This window comes from Myripristis murdjan, chromosome 20 (genome assembly GCF_902150065.1).
Source record: "Myripristis murdjan chromosome 20, fMyrMur1.1, whole genome shotgun sequence".
Lineage (NCBI taxonomy): Eukaryota > Metazoa > Chordata > Actinopteri > Holocentriformes > Holocentridae > Myripristis > Myripristis murdjan.
Window position 1 is genome coordinate 1,311,873 of NC_043999.1, and position 22,488 is coordinate 1,334,360.

General features: G+C 42.5%; 1 protein-coding gene across 1 annotated transcript; it reads right to left on the minus strand.

Moving 5' to 3' along the window:
* Positions 1 to 8,476: 8,476 nt before the first annotated feature.
* On the minus strand, positions 8,477 to 22,044 carry LOC115379176 (protein NLRC3-like). The gene is made up of 9 exons (XM_030079897.1): positions 22,015 to 22,044; positions 20,634 to 20,783; positions 19,805 to 19,924; positions 16,760 to 18,910; positions 14,906 to 15,076; positions 14,171 to 14,341; positions 10,685 to 10,731; positions 9,129 to 9,493; positions 8,477 to 8,491 (listed from the first exon to the last, which is right to left on the minus strand). The coding sequence occupies exons 2-9, from the start codon at positions 20,762 to 20,764 to the stop codon at positions 8,477 to 8,479; spliced, it is 3,171 nt and encodes a 1,056-aa protein (XP_029935757.1). The 5' UTR covers positions 20,765 to 20,783; positions 22,015 to 22,044.
* Between the last annotated feature and the right edge of the window lie 444 nt (positions 22,045 to 22,488).

Sequence of the window (22,488 nt, forward strand, 5' to 3'; positions counted from 1 at the left end):
GGGAATGTCCCACCCATTTCCTCAGGCTGTTGCAGCTGTCACTGTGACTTGTCAGTCATCAGTGATGGGAATAACGGCGTTATAAATAAATAAACTCTCTGTCAGCCCCGCATCTTTTTTTTTATCTTTATTATTATTATTATTATTATTATTATCCTATACGAAAAATGTGTGTCTTGTAGAGAAAAAAAAAAACAGTGTGTCAATTTTCAAAACGATTGGACTTTGCAGTTTTTTGTAATTTATCAATATGAGTGGAGGATGAGCCTAATCCAGTACAATACATTTTTATATATTTAACCTTCAACTGTCTACTAACTTCCCATACCATTTAAAGTTAAAAGTTTAAAAAACATGTTCATAATATGCATTTGAATGACTCAAGTCAGATGTTGGCAACATTATCCATTAAGGTAGCAAGATATTTCACCAATATTTATCAGTTTTTGTTTCAATGAGCATACTATTCTTAAGATATGTATTATTTTACAGTAATATCAAAGCAATTTTGATTTTTTTGACGAATAACAGCTTGATGCAATTTAATCTCTTGATATTTCAATTTTGAAATGAGAAATGAGACCATTTAAAATGCAGTAAACCTTTAATTAACATGTTGTTCACAACTCTAACTGTTTTAAAAACAATATATAGGCATTTCAACTATTTCAAATTAAAAATAACAGCTTAAATGTTAGCTTTATAGACACTCCCCCCTATAAAAAATGCATATGTGGAAATGAACAATGATGAACAATGTTGAACAATGAACAATGCCTAACAACTACAGCTCGCTCTTCTTAACATTTCTGCTGGCCCTTGAAAAGCTTTGTGGGGAGTGGGGGTGTCACAAACTCAGTCGGAGTCAGATTCACAGATGTGTCTGACACCCTCTTCCTCACTCTTGGCATACTGAACACAAACATAATATAATTTAGAATGATGAATAACATGTATATACCACCTTAAAATTAGGTACACTTAAATGTACCACATAATGTTAAAATTATTGTGTGGTCTTTTTGTAGAACTGCTAAGCTTGGTGCAGTCCCCGGATTGGCAGCCATGACAGAACAGCATGTGCCAGCTACACAGACAGCCACTGAGCAATGCTAACCATATCAGCTCAAAGACAACATAAACACGTTGCAAACAAAATAAAAATTGGATTAATTCATAAACATATTGATATAGTATCACTACAAAAGTGTTTGTGATGAAAATTACTTTCATTCCTCAAAAACACATTTTTCCAAATAAATGAAGAAAACTGCCTCCTGCTTTGCCTTCGGTCTTCTTGCTGAGTTGAGGATCTTACTGAGCATGTGCAGTGTGAGTGTCATCACTCTAGCTTGTTTCTGATTGGCTGAACCAGCTCTGTTGCAACCGTCACCTTGTTGCAACTGTCCCCGGTCTCCCCTGTTGTAACCCACGTGCTAAATTATTATTATTCGATACACCGCACATGAAGTGGGCTGGTCTCTCAATGACTCCTGGGCCACTTTTTCCCCCCAGTCCGCCCCTGTTGGTAACTGGTGAGCAGCGGCGGAAATTAGTCTCATCTCTGGACCGAGGCTCTTTGTCCTCCTCGGACTTTCTCATCAAATGTAAAGACGAAGCGTCCTGACGGAGAAGAGGACACATTAAAGCTCGTCCCAGCTGCTGTCCGTCCTCAGACTGTCGCTCACATTCAGGATGTTACTGCAGCAGCTGCCCGACGCACTTTACCAAAAAAATAATTATAATAATGATGATAATGTAATGATAATATAATGTTGTAGTAGCACTCACCTGCTTCAGCCTCCCTCTTTTTCTGTTTTTCTGTCGTCTCAAAACGGAGTCAAAATGGAGTCTGAACAAACTCACTTTAAAGTTTCAGTTTCAGACTTGCGGTGTGTTTGTCCTTTCAGAATAAAAGCCTCACATGGTGTGGTGTGCGGGCTGCAGTGTGTCTCTCACACAGATGCGGGCTTGTATCCACGGAGTAAAAACACAGCTGTTCCAGTGGTGTTGCTGAAAGTTCCCTCTCCATTAGAACCCAGATGTTCCACTCGGACCTGCACACACTCACTGTCCACTTTACCTGTATAATCTAATCTAATCTAATCTAATCTAATCCCTGCTGCCTATAATGCTCATCTTGTTTTGTTGTCACGGTAACAGAGGTGTTCATTCACTTCTGTGTTTGGCATTGAGCTCATCGTTAGTGCTGCTGTTGGACTGGACTGCACTTTACTGACAGCTGTTTCCACTATTCTGTCCCCCTCACTGTATATAAATTTGGAGGACAAAAAATCAGAAACACCTGTGGAGATGCTCCACAGATTAAAAATGACTCAGGTGGTTGCTGCTTCATAAAGGATTAATGGTTAAAATGACAACATGTTACAGTGTTTTTCAGGATTAAAATAAATTTAATATTAAACTGTGCTTGTGTTCTTTACAGTTAAATACAAATAATTTGTTTTTGCCCTTGTGTAGATTTGGAAAGTTTGAGCTTTTGTTTTGAAGAGAAATAATCTGCGGGTTTTCTGTCAGTCTGAACACACTGCTGCCTTCAGCCTTTTGTTTTCCCACAACCCACCCTGCTCCGCGTCTGTGATTAGCTAGTTCTCCTTTGGCCAATCAGAGGCAGAGTAGGGGCGAGCGGGAAAAAACGTCCGCACCCATGAGCTAGAGTGCCTGGAGAGAGAGGGTGGTGACAACTCCGTGCACTGGTTGAATGGTTCAGTTTTTTCACAGCAATGGCGGCATACGGAGACCCTCGAAAGTTCCCGGAAGTTAGCATAAGCTAACCGTCGCACAATGTATTTCAACGGAGCACATTGTTGGAGCTACACTTTTTCAAGGTAAAATGTTTAAATAATCGTATTTCCATATCAGTTGTGCATCGAAATCAAATTGACACGAGTAATTAAGTATATTGACGGATTGTCACCGCCTTGATTAGTAGATTTAAAGAATATAAACCAATAAAAGTTTGGACTAGCATACTGGATAATGATAGCAACACATGCCACGGGCTTATACATGCAAATTAGATAGATAGATAGATAGGTATACTTTATTGATCCCAAACTGGGAAATTCCCACATTCCCAAAATTCTGTTCTTAAATATAACTTCATCCACGTTGTTGATAGCGAGGTTAATATGTAAGGAGAGCCATTGTACTAAACTTCTATTTAATTTTAATTTGTTATTGAGGCTGCGGAATGATGGGCAAAGCACTCGATATGAAGATATTGATTCTGGACTGTGGGTCATAATGTGTCTTATTACCACCATGTTGCACACACTTAACACTATACAGGCCAATAATAACAGTTCATTTTACATAATAACTAGAAAGTGAGCTATTTTGTGGAATAGTGCAGTTGATAGCAGTTACCTACACTAGGTATTATATTTTTGTTGCAGTGTTGTTGTTCCGTGCTCTTCCCTTGTGCAGCACTGTCCTGAAGAACCTTCAGCTGTTCCAGGGCTGGCATTAACTGGGCTACTGTTTGTCTTCACCTTCCTTGTCATTTGAAAGGTTTTTTCCTGTCTTTTTTTTTTTTTTTTTACATTCTGCAACCTCAACCTTATAAATCTCCTTTTAATACAAACAACTTCCCTTGGCTTTTGTGTTATTTTCTCTGTTCTGTGTTCTGTTTTTAATTAAAAAATATTAACCTTCCCTGTGGTGTGGTCTTTGAAAATGTGCAATGCATTGTTTGAATATGATTACCTCACATATTTTTTTGTTTTCATAATCAATGAAGGTGGTCATATTTCTCCTGCTGACTTTAGCCATCCATATTTTCCTCCTGTGCCGGTCTTTGGGGAAGCCATACATGCGCATGCCTTTCTCTGAACGACTGGAGCATCCCCATGCAGCACAGCATACCATGGAGAAGACTATTCAAGGACAGCAGAGAAAACACATGGCTAGACATGCTGATCTATTAGAGTTCTATGCTGTTGTGAAGGAACTCATTTTGTTATTAAGTGCATTTGGAAAAACAAAGAGTGTGTGTGTGATTTATTATGTATAATATGTAGAGAGTAATAGTAAAAGTAGAGAGTGATACAAATCCATATATTTGCCATGAATTGAAATCAAAATTTGATTAATTTGCCATGGATTACCTGTAAGAACTCTATATTGTGAGTCCAGACTTGTGTAGTTACTTGGAAAATCATAGTCTGCCTCAGTCAAAATAAAAATAAAAAAAAACAAAAACAACTTAAAACTGAAAATATTTATATTTTATTGCTGTCAACGACTGTACAGATTTAGTGAAGGTAAATTCAAAGTAATTCACACAAGGTGATATTGATAAGTAAGAGTAGTTAACAAAATGATAGAAGTCCATTTATTTGCTATGAATAGAAATCTAAATTTTATTTACTGGACATGGGTTTCCTGTAAGAACAGTTATCATTATGTTGTGAGTCCAGACTTACTGTGTTGTCAGTTGGCAAATCATTGTTTGTCACCTGTTAGTCTGCCTCAGGCAAATATTTGAGCTGTGTCCCAGTTCAGGGTCTGCCTCCTTGGAAGTCCTTATCTGAAGGCCAGTTACGTCCCAGCACTGAGCGAAGGCCTGTCCCAACTCATCCAGAGTCGAAGGATCCTTCAAATTTGCACTTCAAAGTCGTCCTCCTTTTCAGCTGATTCGGAGGATGCACCGTGACTATCCTTCTCGGGCTCCCATATCCCAAAATGCTTTGCGTGCTGCTGCTCAGTTGGAGAGAAGTTATCTGAAATGGCGACGGCGGCATCTAGTATATGTAAATATTCAGATTTCACTATTACAAAATATTGGGTTTTTACTCATTTGAACATCCAACGCCATATATGTTAAACCAAAACCCCTTTCTTTACTGTTCTGTCTGTCTGACGGAAAAAAAAACGTTATCTTTCTGTCTCCGGAGTTTGTTGTCATGGGAACGGCGGTTACCCAACCAGGAAATACTCTGAAGGCTAGACCGTCCCGTTTGGTTGAGGACGCGTCGTGATCATGCGATCATGATTATGATTCTGACTCTGGTTCCGGTTCTGACTCTGACTCTGCTTCTGGTTCTATGTTCTGGCTCTGGGCTCTGGTTCTGGTTATGATTCTGATTCTGAGTCTAGTTCTGAGTCTGGCTCTGATTCTGGTTCTGGTTTTGGTTCTCATCTATCATGGGAGCTGCAGAGCCCTGAAACTCGGTGAGGTTTGGACAGGTGTGTCCTCCTGGCAGAGAACCTGCTGACTCAGGCGTTGAGTCTGCAGTATGTTCACGCTGTGACAGGATCAAATTGCAGGAACTCCCGAGCGTCAGCATACACACTGATGTCCCACAATGCAGTGCGTCGAGAGGGGGAAGCAAATCAGCAGCCAGCAGCAAATGAGAAGTTCATGAAAAGCAAAAATAAACTGAAATATCAGGTGGGACCTAAGTTTTTTTATGCTTATTTGTTAGCTACTATTCTAAATTAAAGTTCATCAGAAGATCACATGACACAGGTCACATGACACAGACGCGTTGCCAACTGAGAGGGCAGCCATTTTGTTTCCCTGCTTCTCTAAATAAACTTGGACACTCGGAGAGCAGAAACTGACTCGTGTGCATTTCTTGGGTTTCTGCCACGAAACACCAGAGAATCAAGGAAACACAACAGTATGGTGCATATCTGCCCTGGTCACTGGCCTCATTCTGTTTCCTCCTCCTCCTTCTGTCCTTCACTCTCCTTGTGTCCTCCAACACGAGTCACCTCAAAGTGAGGGAGACGAGCAGATTACAGGCTGGAAAACTGTGGATCGCTGCGCTGGGCATGAATATACATTTCAACAAATAAAACCTTCACCATCATTTATTCAGCTCATATCTATCGAAGCAACTTCATGTACAGTGGTAAAACAACACACACACACACACGTCTGAATGTTCCCGCCCAACACAAATGGAACAGAAATACGACTGTGAGACGCTTCAGTCAGACAGATTGTCAAGATGCCAGCTGATCGTTCTCATGCTCCTTCAGGAATGAAGCCTGTCAAATTTGGAGTCACCATTAACTTTCCTCTAGCGCCACGCTCAGGACAAAATGTCACATTCAGTATCTCTCAGCGTACTGGGCTGATTGCTGTGACGTTTGGGGAACACATTCATGCTCAGTGAACCCTGTTGCTTTTGGTGACCTCCTGACCTTTAGCGCCAACTTCAAACCAAAAATGTCAGTCAAATTTGCTTTCTCAGATGCTATTGGGTGGATATCTGTGACATTTTATGAACACCTTAAAGCAGTCCAGAGGATGAACCCTCTCCAGTTGAGTGACCTTTCCTTCACTACCATTCTCAGACTACGTTTACACATAGTCGGGTATTTTGAGAAATGAATATTTCCCTCCCTCTGTTTTGCAAAATAACATCGTGCACACTACTACGCCAAGCCTATGGGCGGCAGTGCAGGAAGAAGGAGAAAGCCATGCAAGCCAATCAGAAGCCTCATATCGACAACAACGATTAACTACTCTGAATGCATCCATGATCATCACCATAGCCAAATGTAAACATTGCACGCACTTTTGGCACACACGAACACGAAACAGGAGTTTTCCTAAATCTCCACTCTGGCTGGACTTTTTAGAAAAAAATCGTTTTCAGAGGCGAATTCGCCGTTTGCGTGTAAAAGAAGGGCACAAACGAAGGGAAATGTCTCCGTTTTTAAAAATACCCGTGTGTGTGGAAACGGGCCATCAGGCCAAAATGTAAAAACTCCACTACTTCTGCCTTCTCCCACGACCTGCATCTCGACATGCACACAGCCGGCGAGGCGACAGTGGTCGGCCTGCACTTGTTTTTGTTTTGTTTTTTGTTTTGTTTTTTAAGTATGATGCAGAAAAACTGCAAGCAGAAACAAGGAACCACAGGTTTATTTATTTATTTTTTAAACAATGGGTTTATTAATCCAATATATAAATCATGAGTAACAAAACAAACTGAGTTAGCAGAAGTTCTGGGACCATAACAGAAGTCAACAAAACAGAACTTAACTCAGGTGACTACAAACCAACTAAAACTGAACCGAACTGAACAATAGCTTACACAAAAGTTTTTCATAGCAAATTAGCAGTCAAACAGATGAAGAGGTTGTAAATACAAGTGGAAAACCTGTAACAAAGTTCCACAATGCTCCGGTTTACTAGTTGTGATACGTCCCCGCTCTTTCTGCTGTGACACATCACATACGTGCACTGATGCCTGGGGTGTAGCCTCAGTTTTTGCCTGGACCACACCCACTGCCAACTGAAGTAGCTGACTCAAAATAAGAAGAAATTAAAACAGAATACAGTTCAACAATACTGACATGATGAAGTTGTGATTCTGATAAACACAGGTGGAGCCCTGCACATACAGGTGTACAGATAAACCTGGAGAGTGTGACATCATATCTGCTGATGTGCATTATTACATTACCTTCATATTGATAGATAAATTGTTGCAATGAAGTATTAGACTGACAAACACAGGGCCCGTGAACACTATTAATTTCCGTCCAGTCCTCTTTCTCCTTTTGCACAGCTTCCTCTGAACAACTCTCCTCTTCCAGTGTCTGTGGAGGTAAAGCCAATTCATGAAGACTTCTTAGAAACCATGTCTGACTTTTAATTAAAACCTCATCAAACCATTCACTGAGCCCTCGTGCCCTGTGGAAGGGGGCGGGGTCTCTTCCAGGATGAGACCCCGCCTCCATCAGGATACGAATGTTTCATTAGTCATTGATTAGTCTGCATTGGTTGTTTTGCCAGCTGAATGTAAATGGTCCTCACTTAAAACAGCCTGTGCTGGTTTTGCATAGTGGACCTCTGAAGGTTTGGAGCCTCTAGTTCTTGCATTCAGATTCTGCAACACCCTGCAGCAGCACAGGAGACTTGTGAATGTGGCTGTGAGTGATGAATATTTTCTGTGTCATGTAATCATATTCCATCTGGTGCATGATAGTGTAACAGAGCTCTTACTGCGTGCATGAAGGTCCAGGTTTAGTCCTGAAGTCAGTCATAAAATCTTTAGAGCGGTCACTCATCATAGACAGACAGCTGGAGGCTGGAGACTCGGCTCTGTCCTCCTCCTCTTGCTTCACACCAGAAATCATCTTCTGGACATCAGCCAGCCTGAAAGAAGTACGCGCGCACACACACACACACACACACACACACACACACACACACACGTTTTTGCACAGCTTTAACATTTGTGATGTACAACACAGCATCTGAGAGTTTGGAACAGCTGACTTGAGAGGAAGATGCACTGGAAAAATGGATTCAAGACAAAGGGTCTGGAGATAAACTAAAGGCTCACAATGAGAAACTGCTGAGGGTCGCTCAATGTGAGGGACGCTGGGACTCAGATGGCACAACATGTGACATACTGCAACACTTCAGAGTGTCCTGTACACAAGACAAAGAAAGCAAAATAGCGACCAAACAAAAATAACAGTTTGCTCACAATCCAATCAGCTACAGAACGCAAAACAAGTCATGAAAAACAAACATCTAACTTTAACAAAGTATACATCAAACCAAATCAAGTACTACAACCCCCACCTCCCCACCCCACCCCACTAAAGAAACATACACTGTTAAACTCCAGTGTACTGCAAATAAAGTATTTCCAATCAAATATTTACAACTGCTTTTTAACCGCTTTCTTTCACAGGACATTTTTAACTAGAAACTATTACAAATGAATTTCCTTTTAAATGACTTCTTAAATACTTAATGAACTGTTTGCAGCATTAACAATCAACTTCCTGATGAAAATCACACACATGTATGGGTGTGTGTGTGTGTGTGTGTGTGTGGTCCACTGGTTTGGCCTTGCATAATATCTGTCTAGCACAATGATATTAATCCAAAGCTGCTCATATCCATCACATTATGCAACATTTTCTCCAACTCTTGTCAGAAGTTTTTATCTCTCAGAAACTGGCAGCAGAACCAGACGAGAAGCAGGATCCCAGAACCCAAACCCAAACCCAAACCCAGGGAAGAGAGGCTCAGTGAAGGTGGAGCTGAAGGTGTGGAGGAGTGTCAGTCCATCAGAAGAGACTCTGTAGAAGGACAGAGTTCCAGCAGAGCAGTCCAGATACACTGCTACTCTGTCAGATCCACTGGGACGGACAGAGATGAAGGTGGACTTCCTGTTGTGTTTGGCAGAGTAGCTGTGATCAGAGCACCTCAGACTCCAAGACTGTTTATTGGCTCCAAGCCGAGAGTCATAACCACTTCTTGTGATTCCTCTGTAAGTCACTGCTATATGAACCTCTCCTCTCCACTGGACCTCCCAGTAACATCGCCCAGTCAGACCTTCTCTACACAGAACCTGAGGCTCCTGGTCAAATCTGTCTGGGTGATCAGGATACGACTGCCACTCAGACGTCACCCCCACCTCTCTGTTGTCTTCAGACAGACGGAGTCTTCTGTGCACTGTGTTTGGATCCAGTGTGAGATGACGGGCATCTGATGGGGAGAAGACACACAGCACACATCAGAAATCCTCATTTACTGAGACTCACTTCATCAGCTGTCAGTCAGAGCTGCAGCACATCCAGACTGCAGCTGTGTTCACAGCACAAGTACCATGTGGATTGTCTGTTTAATGTGTCTGCTTCCTGTCAGAGCCCATCAAGTCTGTTTCGTACATTTCACTCACAAACATACAGTGTGTGTGTGTGTGTGTGTGTGTGTGTGTGTGTGTGTGTCTGTGTCTGTGTGTCAGGGTGTCTGTGTGTGTCTGTGTCTGTGTATGTGTGTTCAAGTTCAAGTTCAAGTGTTCATTTTGCCATTTGTCCAAGTACAGGAGCCCAGGGGCATTGGAATTCCTCTACCGTTCATTCAGTCATTGAATTTTAAAAAAGTACATATAATTAAGCACATTATGAAAAAGTCCACAGAGTAAAAAAGGTCCACATTCTAATAGATATACTAATAAATATATAAGTGCAAAATGTGCAATAAGAACAAATGTGTGAGAAGAGAAGAGGAGGTAGGTGTGTGTATATGTGTGTGTGTGTGTGTGTGTGTGTGCACATATGCATGTGCACGTCTCAGTGGGTCAGAGTCTGAGATGGGATATAGTTTTTCAGTCCAGCTTGAATGTCCTGTGCCAGCAGGCTGATGGCTGCTGGGTAGAAGCTGTTATGAAGTCACTTCCTATTTGCTCTGATGCTCTCTGCCATAGACGTTGGAACTAGGGGTGCAGGGGCTGCGGCTGCACCCCTTCCCATCCGCCACTATTCCCCTCTCCCCCCACATGCCGTGCCAACAAAACCATGGCGCCCCTGTGGCAATGCGTCCCTGTGTCGTCACCTCATCATCCTCATGTGAGCAGCACATTCCCTTGCAGGACCCAAGGAGAGTAAAACGATGGAGAGGTCAGTGAATCACTGAATCTCAGCCAGTTGTATTGGAGTCAAGTCATTACAATTCAACACATCTCAGTCATTTGAGTTATAAATAACTCCAAATATGTTATGTGATATATGTTGAGTTTTAGTGATTTTTCTCCATGCGTCCTTCACCTTAACCCAGTGGTGCCCAACCCCCGGTCTGCGTAGGCCTGGGTGAGCAGTTGACAGCTGAAGCCGGCTTTGGATGTGTGTGTGTGTGTGTGTGTGTGTGTGTGTGTGTCCATACTGCCTCAGTACTCACATTTTCTCAGGCTGTCAGCTTTAATCCAGTGTTTTTCATCCTCCAGCCTGTAGGGATTAAAACATCATCATCATCATCATCATCATCATCACCATCATCACCATCATCATTTAATTGCTGGGATTAATTAGGGCCCGAGCGCTTGCCAACGTGAAGCCCTATTGTTTCCAAAGGGATTATTCTTTAATCATCATTATTATTATTATTATTATTATTATTATTATTATTATCATTATCATTATTATTATTTATTCTTACAACTCTTTGATCGTGAATATCTCGAATGCGCATGTACGAAAAATTGGCCAAAATTGGCATGCGTGTCAGTTCTGGCGAAAAATTTTAGATTTTATGTGTCTCTCGAAAAGGCGGGGCAAAATGGCTCAACAGCGCCACCTACAAAATTAGGAAAAGTGAGCCCCTCAATACAGTTTATCATAGAACAGTGAAATTTGGTACACATATGTATCATGACCAGACGCACCAAAACGTCTCTTGGAGCCACACCCTAAGTCCAACAGGAAGGTGGCCATCTTGGGTCAAAGTTGCGATTTTGACGCCATTTTTGCCATTTTTAGCCCTCGTACTTTTGCGAACTCCTCCTAGAGATTTGAAATTCGGTCAGTATCAAGTACAGGCCTTGGAGATGAAACGTTATCAAAATCGTGAGTTTTCGCCATTGCTGAGGGGGCGTGGCCGGGCAGTGAATTTCGATCCTTCGCCGTGAAAATTGAAATGGCCATAACTCCGGCCCACATGATCCTAAGAGCCCCAAACCTTTTGGTGGTCTGATCTTTTCCAAATTTCATACGCTTGTTAAGAGTCCCGCTCTGCACACTTATAGTCCGTATTTAGCGAAAGGCACAGCGCCACCTACTGGCCACAGGAAGTATCATGCGTCATACTTTGTCTAATTACTCCTAGAAAATTTGGCCAATGCACCTGAAATTGACTCAGCTAAGATATAAGACCTTTGTGATGCTGCATTCAGCATCACAAAGGTGTGTTGCCATGGCGACACATCCTTCGTCATGAAATACGACGCTGTTTTTCATGGACAAGGGATGGGTTTATGGTCACGAAACTGGACAGACATGTCTGTAGTTACACCCGTTAAAATACTGGATCGCTCATTTGCATAGGTGTGGCAATATGGCTCAACAGCGCCCCCTTGAATATTTCAAAATTGAACCCCCGCCTTCCAGATTAACATAGAAAAATTAAATTCACTGAGCATATGTATCATGTCAAGATGCACAAAAAAGCCACTTGGAGCCATGTTATAAGTTCTGCAGGAAGTTGGCCATTTAGAAAATAATGGTGAATTTTCGCGTGTTTTTGGCCATTTTCAGGCCTTTTGTTTAAACTAAGTTCTACTACAGAATTCACTGTAACGACTTCAAAATCAATGTGTGTCATCTACACTAGTGTATGATCAAAAGCTATCAAAAGATGTAATTATTGTTGAAGCATGTGGCCGTGGCGTGGCGTTGAGTTCTAATGTTTCGCCATGACAGACGAAATTGCTCTAAATGCTCCAGTCTGCACCAAACTTTACATGTTTGATAAGACTCCTGGCCTGAAGATGTCTACATAAGTATTCCTCAACGTACGCAGGGGCGCGAGGGCCCAATCATCGCTGTTTGTTCAGAGATGGGCAGGGAGCGTGGAAGTGCTGTGTGTGGATGGAAATCGGTGCTGTGCTGCAGTTTTGGGCTCAAAAATTCCCTCGTCCCTCGTCGTCTGAGAGCAGACGCAGGCGTTCTGTGCAGGTTTGTTAGTTGGTGGAGTTTCAGTCACAGAGACATCAACCCCTTTATGTGCGTCATATTTCAAGTTTCACTTTGACATGATTTCTTCATCCAGTAGACGTGTTAACGTGCACAGAAACCCACTTTAAATGGGACTAAGTGTATCATGGCCGTCCATGCAGCCATCTGAAGGCAGCTGGACTGCTGTGTCATCCTGCACAACTTAGACCTTCCTACATGCACACTGGGATGTTTCCTACAGCTGGGCACATTCCAGATGCTCTGTTTAGCCTTTTAACTGGGGTCCATCTGAAACCTGGAGAAAGGTGTTATCTAGAGCTGCAGCTATCGAATATTTTAGTAATCGAGTATTTGACCAAAAATTCTGTCAAGTAATCGAGTAATCAGATAAAATGCGTTTTTGCCAAGATAAAGAGTAATTATGAATATATATATATATATATATATATATATTTACGGTATTATAACATTGTATTACATTAAAGGACATAATACAGTAGGTTCGTGGCTGTACATTTATAAACTAATTGCAAGTGTGTCCATTGTGTGTGCGCGCGCGTGTGTGTGTGTGTGTGTGTGTGTGTGTGTGTGCGTGCGTGTGTGTCACGGAAACGTCTCAAACTTGCTCGCTATACATACAACTATAACTAAACCAATAACTTTAAAATGAAGAGCACAACATCACATTGGAAATTAATATAATAGCAGTGGCCGTAATCGGATGTCTGTGGCAATGCGACAACTCTGTCTCCACGTGTTGCATGCCACGCGGTTTTTGGAATGAAATAGTTCGTTTTAATATTCTAACACATTTGTGTTCGTGTTAATTTCGTCAGCCATTTTTCAATTTAGTTTTAGTCTTAGTCTTGTGTCAAAAGCCCTTATTAGTTTAAGTCATATTTAGTCAACTTGTATTCTTTTTTGTTTCGTCACATTTTAGTCGGCGAAAAGTCTTGGCATTTTAGTCTAGTTTTAGTCGAAGAAAATCCAAAGTATTTTAGTCTAGTTTTAGTCGACTAAATTACAAAGTATTTTAGTCTAGTTATAGTCAATAGTCTTTTTTTAGTCTTTGACCTGCATCATGTGGGCTTTTTTTTATTTATTTAACAATATGTTAAATTATTATTATTTTAAAAATGTAAATTACTTATCAAACAGACCTAACAATTCAGCTACCAATGAATGAGCAGTAGCATGTGATAACATAGATCGAAAAATAAGCCGAAGTGATACCTCTTCTCTGAATAGACAAGCTAAGCCAGTGTGCTGCTTTTAGCCAGTGAAAATAGAGCGGAGTGGCAACTCTTCACTTTGTTACGCAATCTATGTCAGTGCGCTGCTGTTTTAACTTTGTTCTCACCGCGCTACGCTTCAGACAGCGCCGGTGGGTGTGTACTCCTCAAAGTCACACACACACACACACACACACGAGCACACAGCAGCGCAGGAGGAGAAAAACTAACGCGCGGTTGTGCCACATTAAAAATAGTCCGTGCGAAACACCGTGGATTTATATTTTTATTTATTTATTTATTAAGCGATTCTTCGAGGCAGGAAAAATTACCCGAGGCAAAAAAAGAATCGAGGTACTCGATTACTTCGAGTAATCGTTTCAGCTCTAGTGTTATCCACTTCAAGTCACTCTAGAACTGCCACTACCTGAGACCAACCAATGAAGCTCGTCCACATGGACTGACTCCACCCCTCTACTGACCTCAGAGTCTTCAGGCTGCAGTTTGGACTCTCCATCAGATCAGACAGCAGCTTCACTTCTGAATCCAGCAGCTGGTTCTCCCTCAAGTCCAGCTCTGTCAGATGGGGGTTGGACTTCAGAGCCGAGGCCAGAGAAGCACAGTTGCTCTCTGACAACCTGCAGTGTCTTAGTCTGAAGAGAGAAGAAATCATGTTGCTATAAAATAATATTGGACACAAAGGTGTTTAGAAATCCAGTTTGAAACCATGCAGGATTATATAATCTGATGAGATCTGTTCAGGTTTATTTACAGTGAACATCTTCAGTATTTTTTATATAACATGACAATGGCAGCATTCACATATTCTGAACTGAAATATTCAAATGATGTGCTGAACATTATTTTCTGCTCATTTCCCCATAACACAGCAGGACATGTTTAGTAACTTGAGAAACACTGAGATCTTGATCTTAGTGTGGACACATTCTGTGGTGTTTACACCTGTCTCAGTCCTGTCCACCTGGGACCGGATCACGCAGAACGGATGTTGATGCCAGGAGGAAACAGGGCCTTTGACCTGGGCATAATCATGCTGATCATTCCTTTCATGTGCTGACTTTAAGAAAACCACGAGCTTTACTCTCAAATCATTTCATTTCATTCTATCATTCTGTCTGTCAGTGTGGAGGTTAGCTGTCACAACCAAATTCACATAATTTTCATGTCAGCACAGATCAAATAAAGTGCAGTCTGACCTGAGAGTCTTCAGTCTGCAGTTTGGACTCTCCAGTCCAGCAGACAGCAGCTCCACTCCTGAATCCACCAGGTCGTTCTCACTCAGGTCCAGCTCTGTCAGATGGGGGTTGGACTTCAGAGCCGAGGCCACAACTTCACAGTGAATCTCTGAGAGTCCACAGCCAGACAGCCTGTAATTACAGATGAAATGTGAATTGTATTGTATTGTTTTAAGTGAAGAACTTTAAAGTGCTTAATGTACAAAGAAGCGCAAGTTTTAGGCTAAGTTCCTCAGCTAGGTCATTTCATTGTTTAAAAAAAACATGCTGACAATTGTGTCATGTAACACTGTCTGTTCTGTTGTTTTATCCACCTGAAAATAAACTATATTGCCAAAAGTATTCGCTCGTCTGCCTTCACACACATATGAACGTGAGTGACATCCCATTCTTAAACCATAGAATTTAATATGATGTCGGCCCACCCTTTTGCAGCTATTACAGCTTCAACTCTTCTGGGAAGACTGTCCACAAGGTTTAGGAGTGTGTTTATGGGAATTTTGACCATTCTGCCAGAAGTGCATTGGTGAGGTCACACACTGATGTTGGACGGGAAGGCCTGGCTCGCAGTCTCCGCTCTAATTCACCCCAAAGGTGTTCTATCGGGTTCAGGTCAGGACTCTGTGCAGGCCAGTCAAGTTCTTCCACACCAAACTGGTTCATCCATGTCTTTATGGACCTTGCTTTGTGCACTGGTGTGCAGTCATGTTGGAACAGGAAGGGGCCATCTCCAAACTGGTCCCACAAAGTTGGGAGCATGAAATTGTCCAAAATGTCTTGGTATGCTGAAGCATTAAGAGTTCCTTTCACTGGAACTAAGGGGTCGAGCCCAACTCCCGAATGACAACCCCACACCATAATCCCCCCTCCACCAAACTTTACACTTGGTACAATGCAGTCAGACAAGTACCGTTCTCCTGGCAACAGCCAAACCCAAAACGTCCATCAGATTGTCAGACGGGGAAGTGTGATTGGTCACTCCAGAGAACACGTCTCCACTGCTCTAGAGTCCAGTGGGTGTGTGCTTTACACCGCTGCATCCGACACTTTGCATTGCATTGATGTAAGGCTTGGATGCAGCTGCTCGGCCATGGAAACCCATTCCATGAAGCTCTCTGCGCTTCCACTTTGTTATAGCACCACTAACAGTTGATTGTGGGATATTTAGTAGCGAGGAAATTTCATGACTGGACTTATTGCACAGGTGGCATCCTATCACGGTACCACACTGAAATTCCCTGACCTCCTGAGAGCGACCCATTCTTTCACAAATGTTTGTAGAAGTAGTCTGCATGCCTAGATGCTTGATTTTATACACCTGTGGCCATGGAAGAGATTGGAACACCTGAATTCAATGATTTGGATAGTTTACTGAATACTTTTGGCAATACAATGTACATCTGTCTGTTATCATTATATCTTCTCTCATTAATTAATTAATTTATTTTTATTTATCCTTTATTTAACCAGATAAAACTCACTGAGATAAAATGCAATCTCTTTTTCAAGAGTGACCTGGCCAAGACGGCAGCACATTAAACACATGACCAAACAAATTCCATGACATGGGAAAACAAAACAAACTAAAAACAATTACAGGGCATGAACACAGACACCTAAAAAATTAAGTAAACTTTACCGATATTTGACCTTCGCAGTAAAAAAAGACACTTCCCAATTGAATAAGAACCTTTACAGTATAGCCAGCATGTAAATGTACAGTATGTTATCTATTTCTACTGTAACTCTGATGCTGTCAGGTGTGAATGCTGCTCTACACTGTTGTGTAACATCTGTATTCACATCAGGACTAACCGAGCCTTCCTGCAGTTCCTCACAGCTGGGATCAGTCTCTGTCGTCCCTCCACTGATGTTCTGTACCCCTTCAGGTCCAACACATCCAGAACCTCCTCTGACATCTGCAGCATGTAGGCCAGAGCTGAGCAGTAAATACCAGAGAGTTCCTTCTCTGATCTGTTCTCTGACTTCAGGAACTCTTGGATGTCCTGATGTACTGAGAGGTCGTTCATCTCCATCAAACAGTGGAAGATGTTGATGCTTCTGTCAGGAGAGACATTTAAAGTGTCCATCTTCTTCAGGTTGTTGATGGCTCTCTGGATGTCTTCTGGTCTGCTCTCAGTCTGACCCAGCAGGCCTACTAAGAGCCTCTGGTTGGACTCCAGTGAGAGGCCATGAAGGAAGCGGACAAAGAGGTCCAGGTGGCCATTTTTACTGTCCAAGGCTCTGAACATTGTTGCCTTCAGCAAGGCATCCAGGGATTGTCCACTGCATCCATAACTACCCCAGTCTTTTCCTAGGAATGTGTCCAGTACTTCAGAGTATTCATATCTAACAGAAATACCATCATGAAAATAACAGACTTCATCATCCAGGGATGATTCACTGTCTTCATAGTCCAAGTCACCTTGAATGAATGTCTCCAGAGTTTTCATGTACCTGTTGATGTGGCAGTGGAAGATGTAGACTGCAGCGAGAAACTCCTGAATGCTCAGATGAACAAAGCAGTAGACTTTTCTCTGGAAGAGCACACACTCGGTTTTGAAGATCTCTGTGCACACTCCTGAGTACACTGAGGCCTCTGTAACATCAAGACCACACTCCTCCAGGTCTTCTTGGTAGAACATCAGGTTGCCTTTCTCCAGATGTTCAAACGCCAGCCTGCCCAGCTTCAGAAGAACTTCCCTGTCAGTCTCCGTCAGCTCCTGCTGACTCCTGTCATGTCTCTCATCGTACTTGTGCTTCTTCCTCTGTGTCTGAACCAGCAGGAAGTGTGAGTACATGTCAGTCAGGCTCTTGGGCAGCTCTCCTCTCTGGTCTGTAGTCAACATGTGCTCCAGAACTGTAGCAGTGATCCAGCAGAAGACTGGGATGTGGCACATGATGTGGAGGCTCCTGGACGCCTTGATGTGTGAGATGATTCTGCCGCACAGCTCCTCATCACTGGATCTCCTCCTGAAGTACTCCTCCTTCTGGAGGTCAGTGAACCCTCGCACTTCTGTTACCCTGTCCACACATGTAGGAGGGATCTGATTGGCCGCCGCAGGTCTGGAAGTTATCCAGAAGAGAGCCGAGGGAAGCAGATTCCCCTTGATGAGGTTTGTCAACAGCACATCTACTGATGATGTCTGTGTGACATCAGACACGACCTCATTGTTCTGGAAATCCAATAAAAACCTGCTTTCATCCAGGCCGTCAAAGATGAACACAACTTCACAGACGGCGAGCTTCTCTGCTGTGACCGTCTGTAATGTTGGATGGAAAACACGGAGCAGCTGGAGAAGACTGTAGCGCTCATCTTTGATCAAGTTCAGCTCCCGGAACGAAAGCAGAACCACAAGACTGACATGTTGGTTTTCCAAGCCCTCTGCCCAGTCCAGAGTGAACTTCTGCACTGAGAAGGTTTTTCCAATGCCAGCAACGCCCTGCGTCACAACTACTCTGATGTGTGTGTCTTGGCCAGGTAAGGGTTTAAAGATGTCCTGGTACCTGATTGGAGTGTCATGGAGGGTCTCCGTCTTGGATGTTGTCTCCAGCTGCCACACCTCATGTTGGGTATTAACCCCTTCCCTCCGTCCCTGTGTGATGTAGAGCTCAGTGTAGATCCTGTTGAGGGGGGTTCCACTTCCTGCTGCAGCAGTTCCTTCTGTCACAAATTCACATCTCCTCCTCAGACTGATCTTATGCTCGTCTAAAACCTCCTGCAGACCGCCGTCCACTGTGCTGGTTTGACTGGGTGTCTGCAGTCCAGGTCTTGTTCTGGATCTTTTTCCACACTGGGGACAGGCAGAGTCTCCTGATGAACCAGACTGGTCCCAGTCTGAGGTGATGCACTGTCTGCAGAACCAGTGTCCACAGCTGGTGGAGACTGGATCCCTCAGGACCTCCTGACACAAAGCACAGGAGGACAGCTGCTCCTCCACAGCCTCACTGCTCCTCTTCCTCTCTCTGTGGAGGTGAATCACAGTATTTATTACTTAGTTAAAACACTGTTTTAACTAAAAACTTTTTTCAAACAAAAACTAAACATTTTATCTGTCAATTAGATGATTTTTCCTCAAATAATCTAAATATTCAAAGAGAATCCTGATGACTTTTTTGTGGTTATTCCTGACTACAAACAGCAGAAATGTGTTTGTATTGCTGACGTTGCTTTAGTGTTTTGATTGTACTGTGAGGTTTGCTTTGTTTCTCAATGTGGAGCTCATTTCATTCACGATATTTGCTTTAACTTATGAACCAGGATCGACCTCGGCTACCAAACTAAAGCCATGAAACTGTCCTTTCAAAAATGTTGGGACGTTGGGTGTTTGCTCCTGTGTGGTGAGGAGCAACATCAGCTTCAAAGCTGAGTTACCTGGTGTGGCTCCAAAAACAGATTTATAGTTTAAGTTATTATCTTTTTTTTTCTTTTTCCCCTCTATGAACAAAGACAACACTAATTAGAGTAAACACAGAAAAACACAGTAAAAAAGAGCTTTTCTCTGTTGCTGCCTCAGTAGCCGAGGCACTGTTACCTCCCAGGCAAACTCTGGACAGACAGCGAGCTGGAAAATATATGAACCTTTGGATGAATCTTGTTTTTTTTTTTTTGTAAACAACAGTAAAATAAAAAGCAGTATTTTTTTCCTGTGGGCCATTAAAATGGAAAAGTAAAAATCACATTATGGTTATTGTGATGTTTTGATCACGCTGGATGCAGCAGCTGTATTACTCAGCAGTGAAAAGTTCTCTTTCTCTTTGCAGCCTGTTGTCTTGATATCCTCACAGCTGTCTTTGCTTCATGAAAATAATCTCATGTCATCATATTCCATCAGTCTGACAGTATAACAGAGCTCTAACTTTGTGGCTGAAGGTCCAGGTTCAGCACTGAACTCTGGACGGTTTCCTATAGACCGGTCACTCCTCATAGACAGACAGCTGGAGGCTGGAGGCTCTGCTCTCTGCCTGTGCTGCTGACCTCTGCAAACACAAATGTTTTATTCATGTTATTAGAGACAGACAGACAACAACATGTGAAGCTGCACATTGTGACATTACGGCCATCTGAACTTTTGATAATGACAGCAGTTGTGTTCATTAGCAGACCTACATGTTGTGTGCATGTTATTTACAGCTGCAAAGCTCCGACTCAAAGCTTTTTGAAAATATGGGCACGAGGGAGACGAGCTACAAAAGCAACATGACAGACCAAAAACAAATGCAGGAGTTTTATTGACTTTTTCTCCCTTTTTGGTCGTACATCTTCTGCACGGAGCTACAATCTGAGACTTGAGCTCAGTGTAAACCAGTTGGCTGGCATTTCAGTCCTGCACTCTGAACCAACAGTCCTGGGTAATTATGGACTTCAGCTGTGATTGGCAGAAGTGTAAAGGGGTAACACGCTCATTTGTGACCCGTGTAGACGCCATGATTCAGTCCATCTGTTAAACACTTAAATTAAAGGAAACATACAGAGCATTCAGAAAGTATTCAGACCCCCTTCACTTTTGTCACTTTTGTTATGTTGCAGCCTGATGCTACAATCATTTAAATTCATTTTTTCTGTCATTAATCTACACCTTCCTCTCTGCAGCCTGTTGTCTTGATATCCTCACAGCTGTCTTTGCTTCATGAACATAATCTCATGTCATCATATTCCATCAGTCTGACAGTATAACAGAGCTCTTACTTTGTGGCTGAAGGTCCAGGTTCAGCACTGAAGTCTGGAGGGTTTCCTATAGACCGGTCACTCCTCATAGACAGACAGCTGGAGGCTGGAGGCTCTGCTCTGCCCTCCTCTTCCTCCACACACACACTCATCTTCTGCACTTCAGTCTGCCTGAGAGGGGAGACATACACACACACACACACACACACACACACACACACACAACAAGGATCTGAGCTAGCATTATCCTCTGTGAGTTGTTTTCCTCAGTGAGGAGCAGCTGTGCATGTGTCCTCTGTCCTGTGTGATGTTTCTCCCTGAGCAGCGTTCTGGTGCCTCAGTGACTCTGAGGGGAAGATCTCTGCTTCCTCTGCAAACTGCCTGAGCTCTCTGGACTCACACTTTGGAACAAGTCACAAATCCTGCTGCACTTTTATAGCACACACACACTTCAGCTGCACAAGAGGGATTCAGTGGAACGTCACACAAGTCAGAATGTTAAAGTTGAAAATATCTATATTATCTAAAAAACGTATATCATATAGTTTCTAGAGACGAACCAACAGAGTGTCCTCGGGGTGAAAAGGCTCCTGGGACACTGAGACGTTCCCAGGAGCTGGACTCTGCTCTTTTAATATTTAAATCAGATTGCTTTTTCCCTCAGAAGCATGCATGTATTAATTATACTGTTTATGTTTTAAATGTTTCTGCCTCGTCTTGACAATCTTTATGACCATACTGGTTACTGTTGCAGTTTTATTGGTTTTACTGGTTCTTCTGGTTATTATTATTCTCATTGTTTATAATTATTCTCATTGTTATTGTTATTATTATTATTATTGTTGTTGTTGTTGTTATTGTTGTTATTATTATTATGGTTGTTGTTGTTTTTGTTACTGGTGATAGTAGTGATAGTAGTAGTTGCAGTATTAGTATTGTTATTATTATTATTATTAGTAGTAGTAGTAGTAGTAGTATTAGTATTATTATCATCATCATTATTATGATAATCAGATGATGGCTATTGACAGTAGTAATCCTCAAGAAGCAGGATAAGTTCATCAGTTATTTGTGCAGGGAGGAGGGGTGGGGTTACAGAAGATTCAACTTCCTCCCACTCCTTTTTGAACAAACTTTTCACTGTTTGTTGTTATTCTTGTTTTTGTTTTGTTGTTGTTCAAAAGAAACTTTTCAAATCAAATCAAAGTGCAGCTTGGTAACTGGTGAGCAGCGGCGGAAATGAGCCTCATCACCGGACCGAGGCTCTTTGTCCTCCTCGGACTTTCTCATCAAATGTTCGTCCTCAGACTGTCGCTCACATTCAGGATGTTACTGCAGCAGCTGCCCGACGCACTAAAAATAATTATAATAATTATAATAATAATGTTGTAGTGACACTCACCTGCTTGAGCCTCCCTCTTTCTCTGTTTCTCTGTCGTCTCTAAACGGAATCAAAATGGAGTCTGAACAAACTCATCTTAAAGTTTTAGTTTCACTTTGACTTGCTGTGTGTTTCTCCTTTCAGAATAAAAGCCTCACATGGTGCGGTGTGCGGGCTGCAGTGTGTCTCTCACACAGATGCGGGCTTGTATCCACGCAGTAAAACACAGCTGTTCCAGTGGTGTTGATTAGAAGCCAGATGTTCCACTCTGAGCTGCAGATCCGCTCCACAGATTTGCTGCTTCACAACATGAACACACATTCAGGAACAAGAGGTTTAGGAAAGCTTCACATTTCTCTGCTGCAGCAGCAGAGGAGGAGCTGCAGGGCTCACCTCACGCTGCGCTCTGATTGGCTGCTGCACACTGACACCTGTGCAGCCCGGAGGCTTCAAATGACCACATGTTGTGCTGCATTTCAACATCAGCATCAGATA